The sequence below is a fragment of the Panicum virgatum genome, chromosome 1K, assembly GCF_016808335.1.
Source record: "Panicum virgatum strain AP13 chromosome 1K, P.virgatum_v5, whole genome shotgun sequence".
In the NCBI taxonomy this organism is placed as follows: Eukaryota; Viridiplantae; Streptophyta; class Magnoliopsida; order Poales; family Poaceae; genus Panicum; species Panicum virgatum.
In genome coordinates this window covers 24,244,132-24,263,257 of record NC_053136.1, presented here as the reverse complement: position 1 = coordinate 24,263,257, position 19,126 = coordinate 24,244,132, and the positions used below count along the sequence as shown (strand labels likewise).

At 47.5% G+C, this 19,126-nt stretch overlaps 1 protein-coding gene across 1 annotated transcript; it reads right to left on the bottom strand.

The window, feature by feature from the left end:
• Positions 1–350: 350 nt before the first annotated feature.
• Positions 351–893, bottom strand: LOC120653992. Its single transcript, XM_039931627.1, has one exon. The coding sequence runs from the start codon at positions 891–893 to the stop codon at positions 351–353; it is 543 nt and encodes a 180-aa protein (XP_039787561.1).
• Positions 894–19,126: the final 18,233 nt, after the last annotated feature.

The following is a 19,126-nucleotide window of genomic DNA, read 5'->3' as shown; positions in this document are numbered from 1 at the left end:
ATCGATACAGCTGTCCTGGCAGAAGTCCCATAATTCGGATTGGTGAAGGAGGAGCCCAAGTCCGTGATGATCCGATTGGTCACTCCGAACCTGTGTGTTATTTCTTCGATGAACTCGGCTGTCTTTGTTGCCGATGTGGATGAGACCAGCTTCACATTGATCCACTTGGTGAACTTGTCGATGGCGACGAATATGTGTGTGTAGCTACCTTGTTCCGCCTTGAGTGGTCCAACTGAGTCGAGTCCCCAACAGGCGAATGGCCAGGATGGAGGGATCATCCATAGGGCCTGAGCCAGGACGTGCTGTTGCTTGGAGGAGAACTGGGACCCGAGGCATCGTCTGACGATAACCTAGGCGTCGACCAGGGCTGTCGGCCAGTAGAATCCTGATGTGAAGGCTTTGCCAACCAGGGTTGATGCTCCTGCGTGGTTACCGCAGATTCCTGAGTGGATCTCGCCAAGGAGTCGGACTCTGTCTTGCTGGGAGATGTACTTGGAGAGAGTTCCTGAGGAGGCTGAGTGCCTGAACAACTCGGTTCTGATGACAACGTAGTTTGTGGCTCGGTGGGTGAGTCGCTCGTGCTCCTTGTCCTCCGGATAGGACTTGTTGTTGATGATGAAGTCGAGTATCGGAGCTCGCCAATCTGGATCGGCCACCAGTACTTCCTGGCCTAGGGTTTGCGCTAGATCAGGCTTAGTAGGAGGTTCCTCCTCGATCTTGACTATGGGGGAGTTGAGAGCCTGTACAAAAACTTCGGCTGGGACGAGTGCCCGCTTGGAGGCCAGATTGGAGAGTACGTCGGCTGCCACGTTGTAGTCCCAGAGGACGTGGTGAAACTCCAGGCTGTAGAAGTGAGCCTCGAGCTTACGTATCTCCTTGCAGTAGGCATCCATCTTCTCCTGGGAGCACTCCTAGTCCTTGTTGACTTGCTGAATGATGACTTTGGAGTCGCTGTAAGTGAGGAGCCTCTTGATGCCAAGGGAGGCAGCGATCCTGAGACCGTTTATCAGGGCCTCATATTCGGCTGCGTTGTCGGTAGCCCTGAAGAGTAGCTGCAGGAAATACTTTAGCTTCTCACCTCTTGGGGAGATGAAGAGGATGCCTACACTGGTGCCGTCGAGGTTGAGGGCGCCGTCGAAGTACATGACCCAGTGCTCGGGTGTTGACGCTCCCTAGCGCCCCGATTTGTATACCGCAAGCGCACGTTTCGTGTAGCTTTTCCCTTAGAGTATTCCCCCAAGGTTTATCAATCCGTGGATCGACAAAGAACTACCTAAGGTTATCCATCTAATCTAACGGATCTATCCTAACATGAAGCATGAATTGCACATATAGAGTAAACATTTAATAGATATGAGTGATGTGTAAAGGTTGATCTCATCCATGAACATAGGCTTAATCTTAGCAAAACCAAAGACATGACTAGGCCTATCATCATCTAGTTGTAGTTCAAGCTAACGAGCAAATAAATCATGCATCTCAATCAAAAGCATCTTTAAATCAAAATCTCCAATCCGATCCCTCGATACTCCGCCTACTCAGTGGGAACGGCCTATCACGACGCACCCCCTTTGGACGAAATACCCTGAAGCAAGTCGAACCCCCTTTGTTGGTTCCGCCATGAACCTCTTGCCACCATGACTACAAGATCATGCTAAGCAATCTATCTCGATAATAGATCTAGGATGAAGCAAACCCAAAGAAAAGAACGAAATCGAAAGAGAGAACATGATCGCTAATAGATTCGAAAGACATGATTATCATTACTCACATAATAGATTCGTTTGGATCGTCACCACCGAGTACATACCATTGACGACTCCAACTAGCTCATGAACTCCACCATGGCACAACCACGCAGGGAGGCCATGGCAGCTAGGGGTGGCCTAAGCCATCTCCTAGACAACTTCGAAGACTTGCGGCGGCCGTCGTCTCCCTCCGGTCTTGGCCCTAGGTTTTTGTCGAGTTCTGGGTGGATGGATGCCCCGAGTTGAATAAGGTGCGAGCTATTTATAATCCGAGGAAGCCACCGGTCAAAGGAGAGGCCGAACCGTCTCAGAAACGGGCTAGGCCGGCCAGCCACATGGGCCTAGGCCGGCCGGCCTACCCAGTTTCGGGCTCGCCTCGATCTCATCTTTTGCGTGCAGACTCCTCGCATCTTCTAGAGTTTATGTCCTTCACGATTGCACCTCTTTGGACGTCGTTATCTTGGAGATATCTTCGAGGAAAGGATAGGATAAGGAATCCTTCCTTAAATCTTCGTTTGCTTTGCTTAATCCCGAAGTATCTTGATCTCATCTTTGTGGGCTTGGTCCTTTGGGCTCTCTTGGAGGATGGATGTGCTTGAATGGGCTTCGAATCAACATGGGCTTTGGTCCTTCCTTTGGGCATTGGCCTTCGTCTTTCTCCGTGTTAGCGCTCGATCATGGGCCTCGTCATTTCATGCTCCAAAATAGGCCAAAAATCTGCAAAAATGAAGTTCCTCCAAAATATATGTGCAAGTGTGAAAATGACCAATAATTAGGCCGGGGTTAGGACGGTTAGTGATTTTGATATTAAATTCATGCCATTATCAAGGATAAACAAGGGATAAAGTGGGTACTTAAGGACCGCCAACATTCCCCCCATGCTTAAATCTTGCTCGTCCTTGAGTAAGTTCGGGAGCTTTGCTTATAAAGAAATCAGCGTTGCCCCTCAATGTCCTCTCTGCATGTAACACCCTAGTTTAAATTTCAGCATTTTATAATAAATTTAATTGGCTTTATTTAAATTTCTAAGGTTTATTGTGTTTAGACTTGCATTTAATCTAATTTTTGTTCCTCAAGTAATTAAAATTTTGTTTAAGGTTAAATTTTGTTGTTGCATCATGCTGGAGTATTTATTTTATTTGCTTGTGTGCATAAGGTTGTTGAATTCAAATTTTGTTTGAATTCAAATAGATTTGATTTGCTTGGAAATAGAATAGAAATAGGAAGGGACCCAGCCCAAAACCCAACAAACCAGCCCGAGCCCACTCCCTTTCTTTCTTCCCGCGTCCGGCCCAGTGCACCTTCGTCCCGGCCCATTTCCTTCCACAGCCGGCCCACTTCTTTCCCCCGAGACCCAGCCTAGCAGAGCCCTTTTTCTCTCCTGGCCCAGGACGCCCGCTCGGCCCGTCCTCACCCCGCACGCGAACCGCACACCAGCCCAACCCGCTCTCCGACCGGTCCGCTTCGCCGCTGCGTAGCGCCCCACTCCCGCACGGCCCACGCCGCGGCCTGCCTCCGCCCGCTCGCGCGCGTCTCGCCTCTGACACGCTGGTCCCACACGCCAGCTCCCTCTTCTCCCTTCCTTTCTTCCTCCGCGCGCTAACTGAAACCGGTGATCTCGCCGGGGATCACGCCCGCGCTCCCCACGGCACGCCCCCCCCCCCCCCCCCGAGATTCTCTGCCCTTCTCTTTAAACCACTCCGCAGCCGCACCCAGGACCTTCCCATCTTCCAGCGCCGCCACCCAAACCCAAGCTAGCCACGCCCGCGTCGCCCCGCCGCAAAGAGTCGCCTGCGCCGCCGCGACCACAACTCTCCGCTGCGCCCCAGCTTCACAGGAGCCACACAAAAGCTCCGTCCCGTGCCCTGGGATCTTCCCGAGCCTGCAGCCTTCGACTCCAGTCCGCAACTCGCCGGGAATTTCACCCGAACCCCCACTGCAGGTAACCCGCCCGCCGCCCTGATTCCTCGCCGCCGGCGACTCCGGAGCCCCCCTGACCCCCGTAGCCTTTCCACAGCACCGCCAGGAGTCGAACCAAGAGGATCAGAAGGCTGGAGCTCCACTCCAGCAACCCCGTCATCGCGCTCCACCGAGCTTCACCGCCGGACGCCGCCGTCACGCCCTCTGCACGGCTTCCCCAACCGACCTCCACCCCGGTGAGCACCTCTTGGCACCCCTTCCCTATTTGCGCACGCTAAAGAGGCGAATAGGCCAATCTAGTGGTCAGAACGCCGTCGCCGACGAGACCCGCCATGGCCCAGCACCTCCCCGCCGCCGCGCATGACATCCCGAGCCCTAAACCCCTTCCCTGAGTGGCCAGGTGGTTTACACATTCCACGCTGGCCCTCCCCGGCCAAATCCCAGCCCAAACGGAGGTCTGTAAACCCAGATGTCCCAACTCCGGCCGCCGCCGCGGAGCATAGCTCCGGCGACGTCCCGCCGCCGCCCCGCGAGCCCGAACCGCCCTGGCCGCCCGATCTCAGATGGACGCCCACGATTAGATCCATAACCCATCGATTCCTAACCCTCAGATCCAAATCCTACGGCCGAGATCTAAACATACCCCTTCGCCTGGCCTTTTTATTAAAGAGTCCCTAGAATTTTTGCTATTCAACCCGCGGTCCTGTTAGTTCAAAAGAAATTACGGATAGGTCCTGTTTTTAAAGTTTAGGCCCCTGATCTTTCTAGAAATAGTGCCCGCCATCCAGGCTTGGTGTTTTCACGAGTTAGACCCCAGAACTACCCTTTATTTATGTTTAGGCCCACAGTTTTTGCAGAAAACCCCCTGGAACTTAGTTTTTCTCGCAGATAAGCCCCTAGACCTTGTTTTAGCTCTAGTTTTTGTGTTCTAGCTCCGTTTTAGGCGTTCTTTATATCCATGCGATTGTTGTAGTGCGTAGAATAGTTGTAGACTAGTTTAGTGTGCTGTTTCTATGTATTGATGTACTGTTTCTTAGTTTTTGTTAGTGTTTGCTTGTATGCTTATTGTTGTGCCTTGTTTTGGCCATGTGTTCGTGAGTAGACGTTGATCCATCTGAGGAGCCCCAGTACCAGTACCCGAAGCAGCATTCATTTTTAGATCAGTTTGAGCAGCAGCAGGAATAGTACGAGGAAGGCAAGTATAACATGAACAACACCTATCACCTTTAATTACAATTTCATACTGCATTTTAATACTGTATGCCTATAAGGTTTTCCTAGCCACATTTATCCTTTATATATATTCTTTGGGTTGCATTTTGGTTAGTTGTGCTAGGTGCCGCGCTATAACACACTTGGTCCTTTTTAATTAAATTGATTAATGGTATATGCAACTTAATTCTGAGAGTGGCCCTCTGTGTGGCTTGAGTGGCTCACGTCTCGTTAAAATTGGTTTTTGTTAGAAACATGGTTTAGGGGGCCAGCACGGTGCTTACTGCCTGGTTGGCCACTCTCAATTAGGACCGGTTCATAGAGCGACAACCTGGGACAATAGCGCTACCACAAGACTGGAATGGGACGGTCTTGGCCTACTAATTAGGCCATTTTGGTTCGGGAGTAACTTACCGACGGGGCAATAGGGGAGTCGAGCTCCAATGGTGCCCAGGCTACGAGGCTTGGTCTGCGTACCCCTCGAGGTGGGTACCATCGTTGCATTGCCTGAATCCTTAGCAGTTACGCCTTACCAACGTGTCCTTTGTAACGGCCTCGTAGTGAGTTTGCTAGTCATCTCACCTAAGGAAGTGTGACGAACAACTAGCGTAGCTCACGACTTGTGGGTAAAGATGTGCAATCTCTGCAGAGTGTAAAACTGGTATACTAGCCGTGCTCACGGTCATGAGCAGCCCATATCCTCCTTTTGATTAGTGGGGTTATCTCCTTCCGACGAGGGGGTGCCTCTCGGGGTTACCTTAGTGGTTTCGGTTTGGTTCTCAGTATTAACATGATTAATTTTGATTAATTACTATGTAACTGGGTTTATGGTAATTCATCCACTTGTAGTAAATAGCTTTAATAAAATTTTGCCAAGACTTAAAAGCTAATGCAGTCAGTCAGCCAACCTAGAGCCTCATAGTTTGTGTTATACTTGTTGAGTACAAATTGTGTACTCACTCTTGCCTACTCTACTCTTTTTCCTCTTGGGGATACTCTACTGCTGCTCAGTTCCTGCCGACGCGAGGGAGTTCGCTCAGCGCTACCAGGACTACGAGGACTTCTAGGCGTTCGTCTCCCAGTCGACGTCCCTGTGGCGCCCTGCTCAGCTTCGGAGAGTTTTTTATCGTATTTGTACTTCGCTTCCGCTATATCAGACATTTTGTCATTAATATAATAAATAACATTCGTACTCGCTTTATTATATCTTTTATGTGATATGTGCTGTGATATACTGTTCATTCTATTGTATATACGTGTGACTTGATCCTGGCACGTATATGATTGCTCGGTTTATGTCCTTTTATAAACCGGGTGTTACAGAGTGGTATCAGAGCCATATCGACTATAGGACGAAGCCTAGATAGAACTGGTCGAGTTTTAATTCCTTTTCTCTCTCATCCTTGTCTGCTGAAACTATTTGCTATTATATTCCTTGAATTCCAAGATTCTTACTCGTCTTGCCTTGATTTCTCTCTCTAAAGAATAGTTTTCGTAGATTTTGGCCTGAATCAGTCATCAGACCACCATGAGTATAAGCTAGGTGCCCCTTTTATAATAATACGATAGCACGTTCTGCGATGCATTGTGCTAGTCGAGTCATGTGTTAAACTCGGCTAAGTTGTGAAATTTGTATGCTTGTTATTGTGCTACATGTTTGATTTGGATCTTTGGTTGATTGCATAGCTTAGTAGTTAAATTGTTTAATGAAAATCAGTCATAAGTTAAAGTTAATTAAATAATAAAATGAGTTAGATCGTTGGGGGTAAAACCGTCCACTCTATCCTGTCTACTTTATCATGCCTAAGTCTTCCTTGCAGAAATATATCATATCCGTCTAAATTATTCCAGCAATATCTTTGCTCATACATCTTTTGTTCAAATCAGATGGTGAACACCAGGAGCACCGGTTCCGGTTCTGGCCAGCAGCAGGGTCAGAACAACCAGGGTACCGGGATGCTGATGCCTCCACCCTTGACTCTGGAGCAGTTCTTTCAGCTCCAGATGCAGATGATGGCCACCCTGAACCACACTGTTCAGGCACTGCAGCAGATCCACGCTCAGCCGCCGCCTCCTCCACCTCCGCAGACCCGCGACAGGCGTGCGGAGTTTCTGAGGGGTCACCCGCTGACGTTCTCTCACACGTCTGACCCACTTCAGGCAGACGACTGGCTCCGTTGGACATCGCCCAGTGCGATGATCGGGAGCAAGTCCTGTACGCAGCAGGACAGCTGCGAGGTGCAGCTTTGGACTGGTGGGAGTCCCACCCAGTTCAGGACCGCGAGGCTCTCACCTGGCTCCAATTCCGGGAGCGGTTCCGCAGCCACAACGTCCCCGCGGGCGTTATGAAGATGAAGCAGAAAGAGTTCCTTGCACTGAAGCAGGTAATCTCAGATATAATCATTCAGCGTTTCCTTTTGAGCTAATACCCCCTTGATCTATCTTTCTGAGTCATGAATTAATCCTTCGATATATATATATCTGTCTTTATCACTTCAGGGGACTATGACGGTCACGGAGTATCGTGATCGTTTTCTGCAGCTTGCTCGCTACGCCCCTGCCGATGTTGCGGATGACAGCAAGAAGCAGGAGCACTTCATGGAGGGCCTTGAGGACTACCTCCAGTACGCGCTGCTTAACCTCCGCTTCGACGACTTCAACCATCTGGTTGACAGCGCGGTCAACACGGAGCGCAAGTACCTAGAGATGGAGGACAAGAAGAGGAAGATCGTTCCCGTTGCTTTCGGCAGCAACACTCATCCTCGCCTCCAGCCGCCCCAGTAGTACCAGCAGCAGCAGTACCGGCCTCCCCAGCAGTACCAGCAGAGGCCGCAGCAGTACCCGCCTCGATAGCAGCATGCAGGTCAGGGCCCGAGGTTACCGGCACCTCCGGCTCGCGCTGCTCTACCAGCTCCGTCAGCACCTCAGGCTCCACGGCAGGCAGCTCCTCCTGCCGGACAGCAGGCTCCAGCACCTCCTCACGTGAGCTATCACTGCGGCCAGCCGAGGCACTACGCCAACACTTGCCCCCGAAAGGCGCAGGCAGGACAGCAGGGGCGCCCAGCTCAGCCTAGGATGCCAGCACAGGGCAGAGTGAACCACGTGACGGCTGAGTCAGCGGCCGAGGCTCCTAACGTGGTTATTGGTACGTTCATGGTCAACTCCCATCTAGCTACAGTGCTTTTCGATACTGGTGCTACTCATTCATTCATCACCAAATCATATGTTGAGGAGCATAGTTTCTTTACCACTGCATTAAGGAAGTGTCTGCTAGTCTCTTCACCGGGAGGGGAGTTGAGATCCCATATTGTTTGCACCCGAGTCAGTGTAGCCATAAGGGGGGCAACGTTCAGTGCTGATCTGAGGGTGCTAGACACCAAGGGTATTGATGTGATTCTGGGAATGGATACTCTTGCCAAGTGGGGAGTCAGAATTGATTGTGCTCATCGGACAGTTCACTTGTCAGCATCTGATGGCCAAGAGGTGACAGTCAGTGCTTCAGAGCCTTCTGGATTTCTTCATCAGATGGAGGCTAGACCCACGGATGGTATTCGCGTGGTGTCTGAATTCCCGGATGTCTTTCCGGATGATTTGCCAGGTATGCCGCCTGAACGCGACAATGAGTTTTCTATTGATCTCTTGCCTGGCACAGCTCCTATTGCAAAGCGGCCCTACCGCATGGCACCTATAGAGCATGAAGAAGTTAAGAAGACTATTGATGAGTTGCTAGCCAAGGGCTATATCCGTCGCAGCTTCTCTCCTTGGGCTTTTCCATTGTTTCTAGTAGATAAGAAGGATGGCTCGAAGAAGATGTGTGTCGATTATCGGGAGCTGAATGTAGTTACCATCAAGAACAAGCATCCACTGCCCCGTATTGAGGATCTCTTTGATTTGCTTCGAGGTGCTCGTATATTCTCGAAGATTGATTTTTGCTCGGGTTATTTTCAGCTAAGGATCCGTCCTGGGGATATTCCGAAGACAGCATTCACCTGCAAGTACGGGCTATATGAGTACACGGTCATGTCCTTCGGCTTGACTAATGCCCCGGCTTTCTTCATGCATCTGATGAACATGGTTTTCATGGACTATCTGGATGTCTTCGTGGTGATCTTCATTGATGATATTCTGATCTTCTCCAAGACAAAAGAAGAGCATGAGGAGCATCTGAGACTCGTGTTGCAGAGATTGAGAGAGCATCAGCTGTATGCTAAGTTCAGCAAGTGCGAGTTCTGGATTGACGAGGCTCCATTCCTCGGTCATATCATCTCCAAGGGAGGTATTGTTGTTGATCCGAGCAAGGTGAAGGATGTGCTCGAGTGGGAGACACCGCAGACGGTGAAGGAAGTCCGGTCATTCTTGGGCTTAGCAGGATATTGTCGGAGGTTCATTGAGAATTTCTCCAAGATCGTGAAGCCTTTGACTTCCTTGCTAGAGAAGAATGCGGCATTTATATGGACTGATGAGCGTCAGATGGACTTTGATGAGCTGAAGAAGAGGTTGACTACGGCGCCAGTTCTTACTCCGCCAGACCAGAGCAAGAGGTTCACAGTGTACTGTGATGCTTCGAAAGATGGTCTTGGTTGTGTTCTGATGCAGGAGGGCAGAGTGATTGCTTATGCTTCACGGCAGTTACGTCGGCATGAGCTGAATTATCCTACACATGACCTTGAGTTAGCCGTAGTTGTGCATGCTCTGAAGATTTGGAGGCATTACTTGTATGGGCAGCAGTGTGATATCTACACTGATCACAAGAGCCTCAAGTACATTTTCACACAGAATGAGCTGAACATGCGACAGAGGAGATGGTTAGAGTTGGTCAAGGATTATGACCTGGAGATTCACTATCATCCGGGTAAGGCCAATGTTGTGGCAGATGCTCTGAGCAGAAGAAGCTATGTCAACATGGCCGTTGCTTTCTAGATGCCTCCAGAGTTATGCGAGGAGTTTGAGCAGTTGAGTCTGGGTTTCTTGCATCATACTTCGAGTGCGACATTCGAGGCAGTACCCACTCTAGAGGCAGAGATCAGGCAGCATCAGAAATATGATGAGAAGCTGCAGGAGATCCGTGAGTTTCTCAAGAAGGGCAAGGCTCCTCATTTCAGAGAAGGTGATCAGGGTACCTTGTGGTATAAGAACCGGATCTGTGTGCCAGATGTGAAGGATCTCCGGAAGTTGATTCTGAGTGAGGCCCATGATACAGCTTACTCTATTCATCCGGGCAGCACGAAGATGTACTATGATCTGAAGGAACATTTCTGGTGGTATGGTATGAAGCGTTCAGTGGCAGAGTACGTGGCCATTTGTGACACCTGTCAGCGTGTCAAGACTGAGCATCAGAGACCAGCAGGTCTATTGCAGCCTTTGAAGATTCCAGAGTGGAAATGGGAAGAGATAACTATGGACATCATTGTTGGATTGCCTTGTACTCAGAAAGGGTACAACTACATTTGGGTAGTAGTGGATCGTCTGACGAAGGTTGCTCACTCCATTCCAGTGAACACTACTTACTCCGGTGCTAGACTTGCAGAGTTGTACATCTCTCGGATTGTCTGCTTACATGGTGTGCCCAAGAAGATCATATCTGACAGAGGGTCTCAGTTCACTTCTCGGTTCTGGGAGCAGCTCCATGATTCGTTGGATACGAAGCTGCGTTTCAGTACGGCTTATCACCCTCAGACAGATGGGCAGACAGAGAGAACCAACCAAGTGTTGGAGGATATGCTGAGAGCTTGTGCCATTCAGTACGGTACTAGTTGGGATAAGTGCTTGTCTTATGCTGAGTTCTCATATAACAACAGCTATCAGGCCAGTCTGAAGAAGTCCCCCTTCGAGGCATTGTATGGCAGAAAGTGCAGGACTCCTCTCTATTGGGATCAGATTGGTGAGAAGCAGCTCTTTGGCCCTGAGATCATAGATGATGCAGAACAGATGGTTCAGGCTGTGCAAGAAAATCTGAGGATTGCACAGAGCAGACAGAAGAGCTATGCTGATGGCAAACGAAGAGACCTGACTTTCAGTGTTGGTGATCATGTATACCTGAAGGTGTCTCCGATGAGAGGAATCCGCAGGTTTAATGTTAAGGGGAAGTTAGCACCTCGGTATGTTGGTCCATTCAAGGTGCTAGAGCGGAAAGGCGAAGTTGCTTATCGCCTAGAGTTACCTCCCAGCCTCTCCGGAGTTCATGATGTCTTCCATATATCTCAGCTGAAGAAGTGTCTGCGAGTACCTGAAGAGCAGGCACCACTGGATGGGTTAGAGGTTCAGGAAGATCTGACTTATACTGAGCATCCGGTGAAGATTCTGGAGACATCATAGAGGGTTACTCGGAACAAGCGCATCAAGATGTGCAGAGTTCAGTGGAGTCACCACAGTGAAGCTGAGGCTACATGGGAGCGAGAAGATGAGCTAAAGAAGACATATCCAGATCTCTTTGCTAGCCAGCCCAGCTAAATCTCTGGGACGAGATTTCTTTAAGGGGGTAGGGTCTGTAACACCCTAGTTTAAATTTCAGCATTTTATAATAAATTTAATTGGCTTTATTTAAATTTCTAAGGTTTATTGTGTTTAGACTTGCATTTAATTTAATTTTTGTTCCTCAAGTAATTAAAATTTTGTTTAAGGTTAAATTTTGTTGTTGCATCATGCTGGAGCATTTATTTTATTTGCTTGTGTGCATAAGGTTGTTGAATTCAAATTTTGTTTGAATTCAAATAGATTTGATTTGCTTGGAAATAAAATAGAAATAGGAAGGGACCCAGCCCAAAACCCAACAAACCAGCCCGAGCCCACTCCCTTTCTTTCTTCCCGCGTCCGGCCCAGTGCACCTTCGTCCCGGCCCGTTTCCTTCCACAGTCGGTCCACTTCTTTCCCCCGAGACCCAGCCCAGCAGCGCCCTTTTTCTCTCCCAGCCCAGGACGCCCGCTCGGCCCGTCCTCACCCCGCACGCGAACCGCACACCGGCCCAGCCCGCTCTCCGACCGGTCCGCTTCGCCGCTGCGTAGCGCCCCACTCCCGCACGGCCCACGCCACGGCCTGCCTCCGCCCGCTCGCGCGCGTCCCGCCTCTGACACGCTGGTCCCACATGCCTGCTCCCACTTCTCCCTTCCTTTCTTCCTCCGCGCGCTAACTGAAACTGGTGAGCTCGCCGGGGATCACGCCCGCGCTCCCCACGGCACGCCCCCCCGAGATTCTCGGCCCTTCTCTTTAAACCACTCCGCAGCCGCACCCTAGACCTTCCCATCTTCCAGCGCCGCCACCAAAACCCTAGCTAGCCACGCCCACGTCGCCCCGCCGCACAGAGTCACCTGCGCCGCCGTGACCACAACGCTCCACCGCGCCCCAGCTTCACAGGAGCCGTGCAAAAGCTCCGCCCCGTGCCCTGGCATCTTCCCGAGCCCGCAGCCTTCGACTCTAGTCCGCAACTCGCCGGGAATTTCACCCGAACCCCCACTGCAGGTAACCCGCCCACCGCCCTGATTCCTCGCCGCCAGCGACTCTGAAGCCCCCCTGACCCCCGTATCCTTTCCACGGCACCGCCAGGAGTCGAACCAAGAGGATCAGAAGGCTGGAGCTCCACTCCAGCAACCCCGTCATCGCGCTCCGCCGAGCTTCGCCGCCAGACGCCGCCGTCACGCCCTCTGCACGGCTTCCCCGACCGACCTGCCCCCCGGTGAGCACCTCTTGGCACCCCTTCCCTGTTTGCGCACGCTAAAGAGGCGAATAGGCCACTCTAGTGGTCAGAACGCCGTCGCCGACGAGACCCGCCATGGCCCGGCACCTCCCCGCCGCCGCGCACGACATCCCGAGCCCTAAACCCCTTCCCTGAGTGGCCAGGTGGTTTACACGTTCCACGCTGGCCCTCCCCGGCCAAATCCCAGCCCAAACGGAGGTCTGTAAACCCAGATGTCCCAACTCCGGCCGCCGCCGCGGAGCATAGCTCCGGCGACGTCCCGCCGCCGCCCCGCGAGCCCGAACCGCCCTGGCCGCCCGATCTCAGATGGACGCCCACGATTAGATCCATAACCCATCGATTCCTAACCCTCAGATCCAAATCCTACGGCCGAGATCTAAACGTACCCCTTCGCCTGGCCTTTTTGTTAAAGAGTCCCTGGAATTTTTGCTATTCAACCCGCGGTCCTGTTAGTTCAAAAGAAATTACGGATAGGTCCTGTTTTTAATGTTTAGGCCCCTGATCTTTCCAGAAATAGTGCCCGCCGTCTAGCCTTGGTGTTTTCGCGAGTTAGACCCCAGAACTACCCTTTATTTACATTTAGGCCCTCGGTTTTTGCAGAAAACCCCCTGGAACTTAGTTTTTCTCGCAGATGAGCCCCTAGACCTTGTTTTAGCTCTAGTTTTTGCGTTCTAGCTCCGTTTTAGGCGTTCTTTATATCCATGTGATCGTTGTAACGCGTAGAATAGTTTTAGACTAGTTTAGTGTGCTGTTTCTATGTATTGATGTACTGTTTCTTAGTTTTTGTTAGTGTTTGCTTGTATGCTTATTGTTGTGCCTTGTTTTGGCCATGTGTTCGTGAGTAGACATTGATCCATTTGAGGAGCCCCAGTACCAGTACCCGGAGCAGCCTTCATTTTCAGATCAGTTTGAGCAGCAGCAGGAGCAGTACGAGGAAGGCAAGTATAACATGAACAACACCTATCACCTTTAATTACAATTTCATACTGCATTTTAATACTGTATGCCTATAAGGTTTTCCTAGCCACATTTATCCTTTATATATATTCTTTGGGTTGCATTTTGGTTAGTTGTGCAAGGTGCCGCGCTATAACACACTTGGTCCTTTTTAATTAAATTGATTAATTGTATATGCAACTTAATTCTGAGAGTGGCCCTCTGTGTGGCTTGAGTGGCTCACGTCTCGTTAAAATTGGTTTTTATTAGAAACATGGTTTAGGGGGCCAGCACGGTGCTTACTGCCTGGTTGGCCACTCTCCATAAGGACCGGTTCATAGAGCGACAACCTGGGACAACAGCGCTACCTCAAGACTGGAATGGGACAGTCTTGGCTTACTAATTAGGCCATTTTGGTTCGGGAGTAACTTACCGACGGGGCAAGAGGGGAGTCGAGCTCCAATGGTGCCCAGGCTACGAGGCTTGGTCTGCGTACCCCTCGAGGTGGGTACCATCGTTGCATTTCCTGAATCCTTAGCGGTTACACCTTACCAACGTGTCCTTTGTAACGGCCTCGTAGTGGGTTTGCTAGTCATCTCACCTAAGGAAGTGTGATGAACAACTAGCATAGCTCACGACTTGTGGGTAAAGATGTGCAACCTCTGCAGAGTGTAAAACTGGTATACTAGCCGTGCTCACGGTCATGAGTGGCCCAGATCCTCCTTTTGATTAGTGGGGTTATCTCCTTCCGACGAGGGGGGTGCCTCTCGGGGTTACCTTGGTGGTTTCGGTTTGGTTCTCAGTAGTAACATGATTAATTTTGATTTATTACTATGTAACTGGGTTTATGGTAATTCATCCACTTGTAGTAAATAGCTTTAATAAAATTTTGCCAAGACTTAAAAGCTAATGCAGTCAGTCAGCCAACCTAGAGCCTCATAGTTTGTGTTATACTTGTTGAGTACAAGTTGTGTACTCACTCTTGCCTACTCTACTCTTTTTCCTCTTGGGGACATTCTACTGCTGCTCAGTTCCTGCCGACGCGAGGGAGTTCGCTCAGCGCTACCAGGACTACGAGGACTTCTAGGCGTTCGTCTCCCAGTCGACGTCCCTGTGGCGCCCTGCTCAGCTTCGGAGAGTTTTTTATCGTATTTGTACTTCGCTTCCGCTATATCAGACATTTTGTCATTAATATAATAAATAACATTCGTACTTGCTTTATTATATCTTTTACGTGATATGTGCTGTGATATACTATTCATTCTGTTGTATATACGTGTGACTTGATCCTGGCACGTATATGATTACTCGGTTTATGTCCTTTTATAAACCGGGTGTTACACTGCACTTAGTCATACATAACAAGACATATTGCTCTCTCAAGTATTTAGCATTTAAGTTCATGTTGTGACCGGCTGCCTTTTCATTATGGAAGATAGACTAGCAATTAAAGAACAAGCCACAATAATAAATAAATGCAATGCCCTCAAACTTAAGCGAACTTCAAAGCTTTACCTTGTTTCATCATGAAGAGTTTTCAAAAGAATGCATATCAAACATAAGTGAGGTTCTTTTGCAAAAGATCATGGAAATACTCATCTCATCAAGTCGCTCAAGCCTACGTTAGATTGTCTTCAACCTATTCTACTCATATATAAAAGTGGAAGGCTTATGTGGAGCTTGGTAGGTAAAAACAATCCTAGCAAAACATTATATCTGAAATATTGTCAAACTAAGAGAGAGATCTATTGGATTTACTGAGACTAGTCAAAAAGGCCATTGGAAAATAATGTTGGAGAGGGAGAAAGATGAAACACGCACATTTAGATAGGTGGACATGTGCAAGTGGCAAAAGGATGATCCCGAGACACAAATGAAGTTCTCGTTATCGGATTGCACATGGTTGGAAGATTTGAGTATGGAATAATTCTTCAAAGTAACTTAGAAAATTAATGAAGCCAAAAAGAGCTAAGGAGCATTTTATTCTTCTCTCTTTTTTTCTTTCATTTTTCTTTTCTTTTCTCCTTTTTTTCATTTTTCTATTTTTCTCTTTCTTTCTTTTTTTTCTTTCTTTTTGCTCCTTAGAACTTTTGATATCATAGAATACTTACCAAGCCATCCCCCCATGCTTGAACGAATGCTCGTCCTCGAGTATGAATAGTGGGAGAACCAACTAGCTAGGGTAAGTATCTCAAATTCACCTTCTTCTTCGTAGAATCTCTTGAATCTCCAGAGAGCCTTGTCTCCCAAAACTTTTCTTTATATGGTGCCCTTGATTCTTTTGATTCCGTCGAAATGATAATCCATACTCAAATTGGGTTGTGGTCAAGGAGGTAATCACAAAAAGATATTGTTGGTTTAGGGTGGATATCCAGCGAGGTTTGCAAAATTCCCGAAGTAGAAACTCACAATGCATGGATAAATAGGCTAGCAAAAAGAAGGTTACACAAAAAAAATAGAATGACCAGCTTCTTAGTCTCATACCAAAGAAATCAATCTTAATCCAACTCATCAAAATATAAGTTTGCAATCTAAAGGTTTCATCATGAAAGAATATGTATGTATAGGATTTGGTAGGTAGAACTTTGCAAGAAAATCACAAATGTAGATAGTATAGGAATTAAGTTTTCAAATTAAACAATCACAAGGTGTAAGGTCATCGGTAGACTTAAATCAAAGAGCAACATATAATATGTGGGTTTATAATTTAGTCATTTAGCCTCCACAAATAAAAGAGCCGGTATTTAATCATTTTAATTCCATTTAATTGAGAGCAAATGGTCAAGTCATATACAACATAGCGTAGGTAAAACGAAGCAGCAACTTTCATCACTTTTCCATAAGCATAAGGCATTGCTAAAATGTATCAATGTGGTGAGCACAAAGTGATGGTGATCCTACACTTATTGAAAACAAAAACAAAACTAGGTTGTCCTCCTAGAAGCCATGTGATAGGTCGAGAGCTATATACAAAGGTTGCATCTATAGTTGAAGGCATATATGTACATGCATTTAGAAAAAGAGAGAGTTGAGGAAGAATTACCGTCCTTCTCTATGCTCGTAATGAAGTGTAGCACGGCCTCCCCCATACTTAAGCATTGTGCTAAGCATGGAAGAAGAATCATGAGCATCTTGTGGAAACCGTGATTATCTTACTCCATAAGATCTTTCTTCCTTGTTCACGAAATCCTCCCCCATGCTTAGAATGATGCTAGGCGTGGAAGGAGAAGATGGACCGTCTTGAAATTCTTGAAGTCCTTCCCTCATGTGTATGAATATCATCTTCAATGTGTCTTCACCTTTGTTGCCTCAATTTCCTTCAACTTTTTATTGTACTAAGTCATGGTCCCAATCATTGCTTCACATCGTCGTCGCCTCCTTCAATTCCTTGTTGTCTCATTGCTGCCTCATCTTCATAAATTTTTTCTTTCAATTTCCAGAACAGAACATGTACTGAAACATTGCTCCATTGCGAAGTGCATGAATTTTCCTTTCCAACGAGTTCTCAATCGCCCAAAACTGATTCCGAACAAGAGAGTTATGTCCATTTCATTCCAGCGCTGCAATCTGTCTCGACGAATTTCAGAACGCGCAACGTCCAATGTTCTTGCCATATCTCCTTGTACGGGTCTTCAAATTCATTGATCTTGGATGCGTTGGAACGGGAATTTCATGGAGCTTCTGAATATAAACTTTTTTATTCCTTGTACATCTCTGTTCATGTGCAAAATTTGATGAAAACAGTGGGGCTTGCTTTCGAACTTTGGAGATGTTCACGAATTTGATTTCTTCTTTGATCACGAATTCATGGGAACGCTTTGTCATGCCTGCAAAACAATTCAAGTGCATAATCTACCCCCAAGGTGATAGTCGGGAGTAGAGACAATTGCCAACAAACCTACCATTCCTAAGATCTCAATTTGAGGCATAGCTAGCTTAGCGAAAAAAATAAAAACCTAGTGAGTGTACGTGTGTGCTAGTATAAATGCAAATGAGAGGAAGATATATAAACAAAGACAATGTTTACACCTAGTTCTAAACACCATGTTTACAACTAGGTTGCCGAACTTCTCCATAGCCACAAAGACTTATTTAACCAAGGTCAAAACACCATGTCTATCCCAAGATCAATAGGCCTTCATAGCACAAGAAAAAATAAAGCACATTGCAAAGCTTATAAACCAACCAAATGCAACCTCATAGCTTGGTTTATAAAACTGAATGATGATGGTCTTCAATCATGTCTAAACACCATGCTTACACAAGATTGCAAAAAGGAAAATGCTCACGTCAAGCATTAACATGGATATGAAAGCTTTCATCAATAAAGTTCTACCGAAGGATCAAGCTAACAAAATGAAAGTGAGGACAATGAGGTGGATGCAAAATGTAAATGCAGTGCAAAGTGGAGAATAAAATGCACATGAGGTGGGAGAACAATATGGTCAAACAAAATGATGTGACATGAAAATATGGAGGTCCTAAAACAAAAAGAGAGTTAGCCTAAGTTAACTAGCCACAATTTTAGAATCAAAGGGTGGTGCAATGCTTCATAAATCTCTCTAAAAAGGACACAAAGAAAAAGACTCAAGACACTAATAGGCACACAAAAAGGTCTACAAGTTTCCCAAGATCAAATAATAAAGTGCTCCCTCAATAACATTTAGAATGAACAACATGAAGTTGTGGTTTTTATTAGAGCAATGGTACAATGTTACTTGATATTCCGATTAAATAGTGCAATGTAGACGGTCATATTAATATATATAAAATAAAAGATCGGGTTGCCTCCCGCAAAGCACTTCATTTAGAGTCATAGAGCTCGACTTTCTTACATACCTTCTCATTGATGCGAAGCCATGGTCCTTCATGCAAGAGGTGAAGGTGTTCCATGCAACTCTTATTCCACTTCCCATGTTAGACATGATCAATCACGCTTAATGGAAAACTTGCCCAATCGTCTCTCACATCAGGGTCACCTCCTTTGTTGTCCTTCGTCGCTACCTTTCTTTTCACGGATTTTCCTCTCTGTCCAGATTGGGAATTGCGCCAAACAATTGATCCAATGCAAGGTGCACGAAATCTTCTTTCCAACAAGTCTTCATTTGCCCAAAACGCATTCCAATTGAGGGAGTTATGCCCCTTTTTCCCCGTCACTGCAATCTGCCCCGTGCTGATTTCAGCACGTGCATCTCCGATGTTTGAGACATAGCTCCTCCCGTCGGTATTCAATTGTATCGATCATGGAAGCGTTGAACCGAGGACTTGATGGAGATCCTGAATATTCAACTTTCTTGCATTGTAAATCTCTGGACTTGTGCACAAAATTGATGAGGCTTAGCGACGTCCGTTCTTGAAACTTGAAGATGTTGATGATGGTGTTCAAAATTTTGGGCACAGTTTCCCTCCTCATCATTTGAGTTTCATGTCCTGCATGGTTAGTGAAATTTGGGGCTTCTCCCGACATGTGCTCTTTTAGGGTTATGAGCTTGACCAAGCGCAAAGCAAGATCGATATTTGCAATTATTTGTAAACATATGCCACATAATCACATCCTCAATTAAATTTCATCAACAAGGCATGGTGTAATTAAATGCAGCATGTGTTTCTTGCGTAGCGC

Bases quoted from the DNA above. Each gene is read 5' to 3' on its own strand.
- LOC120653992 (XM_039931627.1), bottom strand. From the start codon at position 893: ATGGATGCCTACTGCAAGGAGATACGTAAGCTCGAGGCTCACTTCTAC.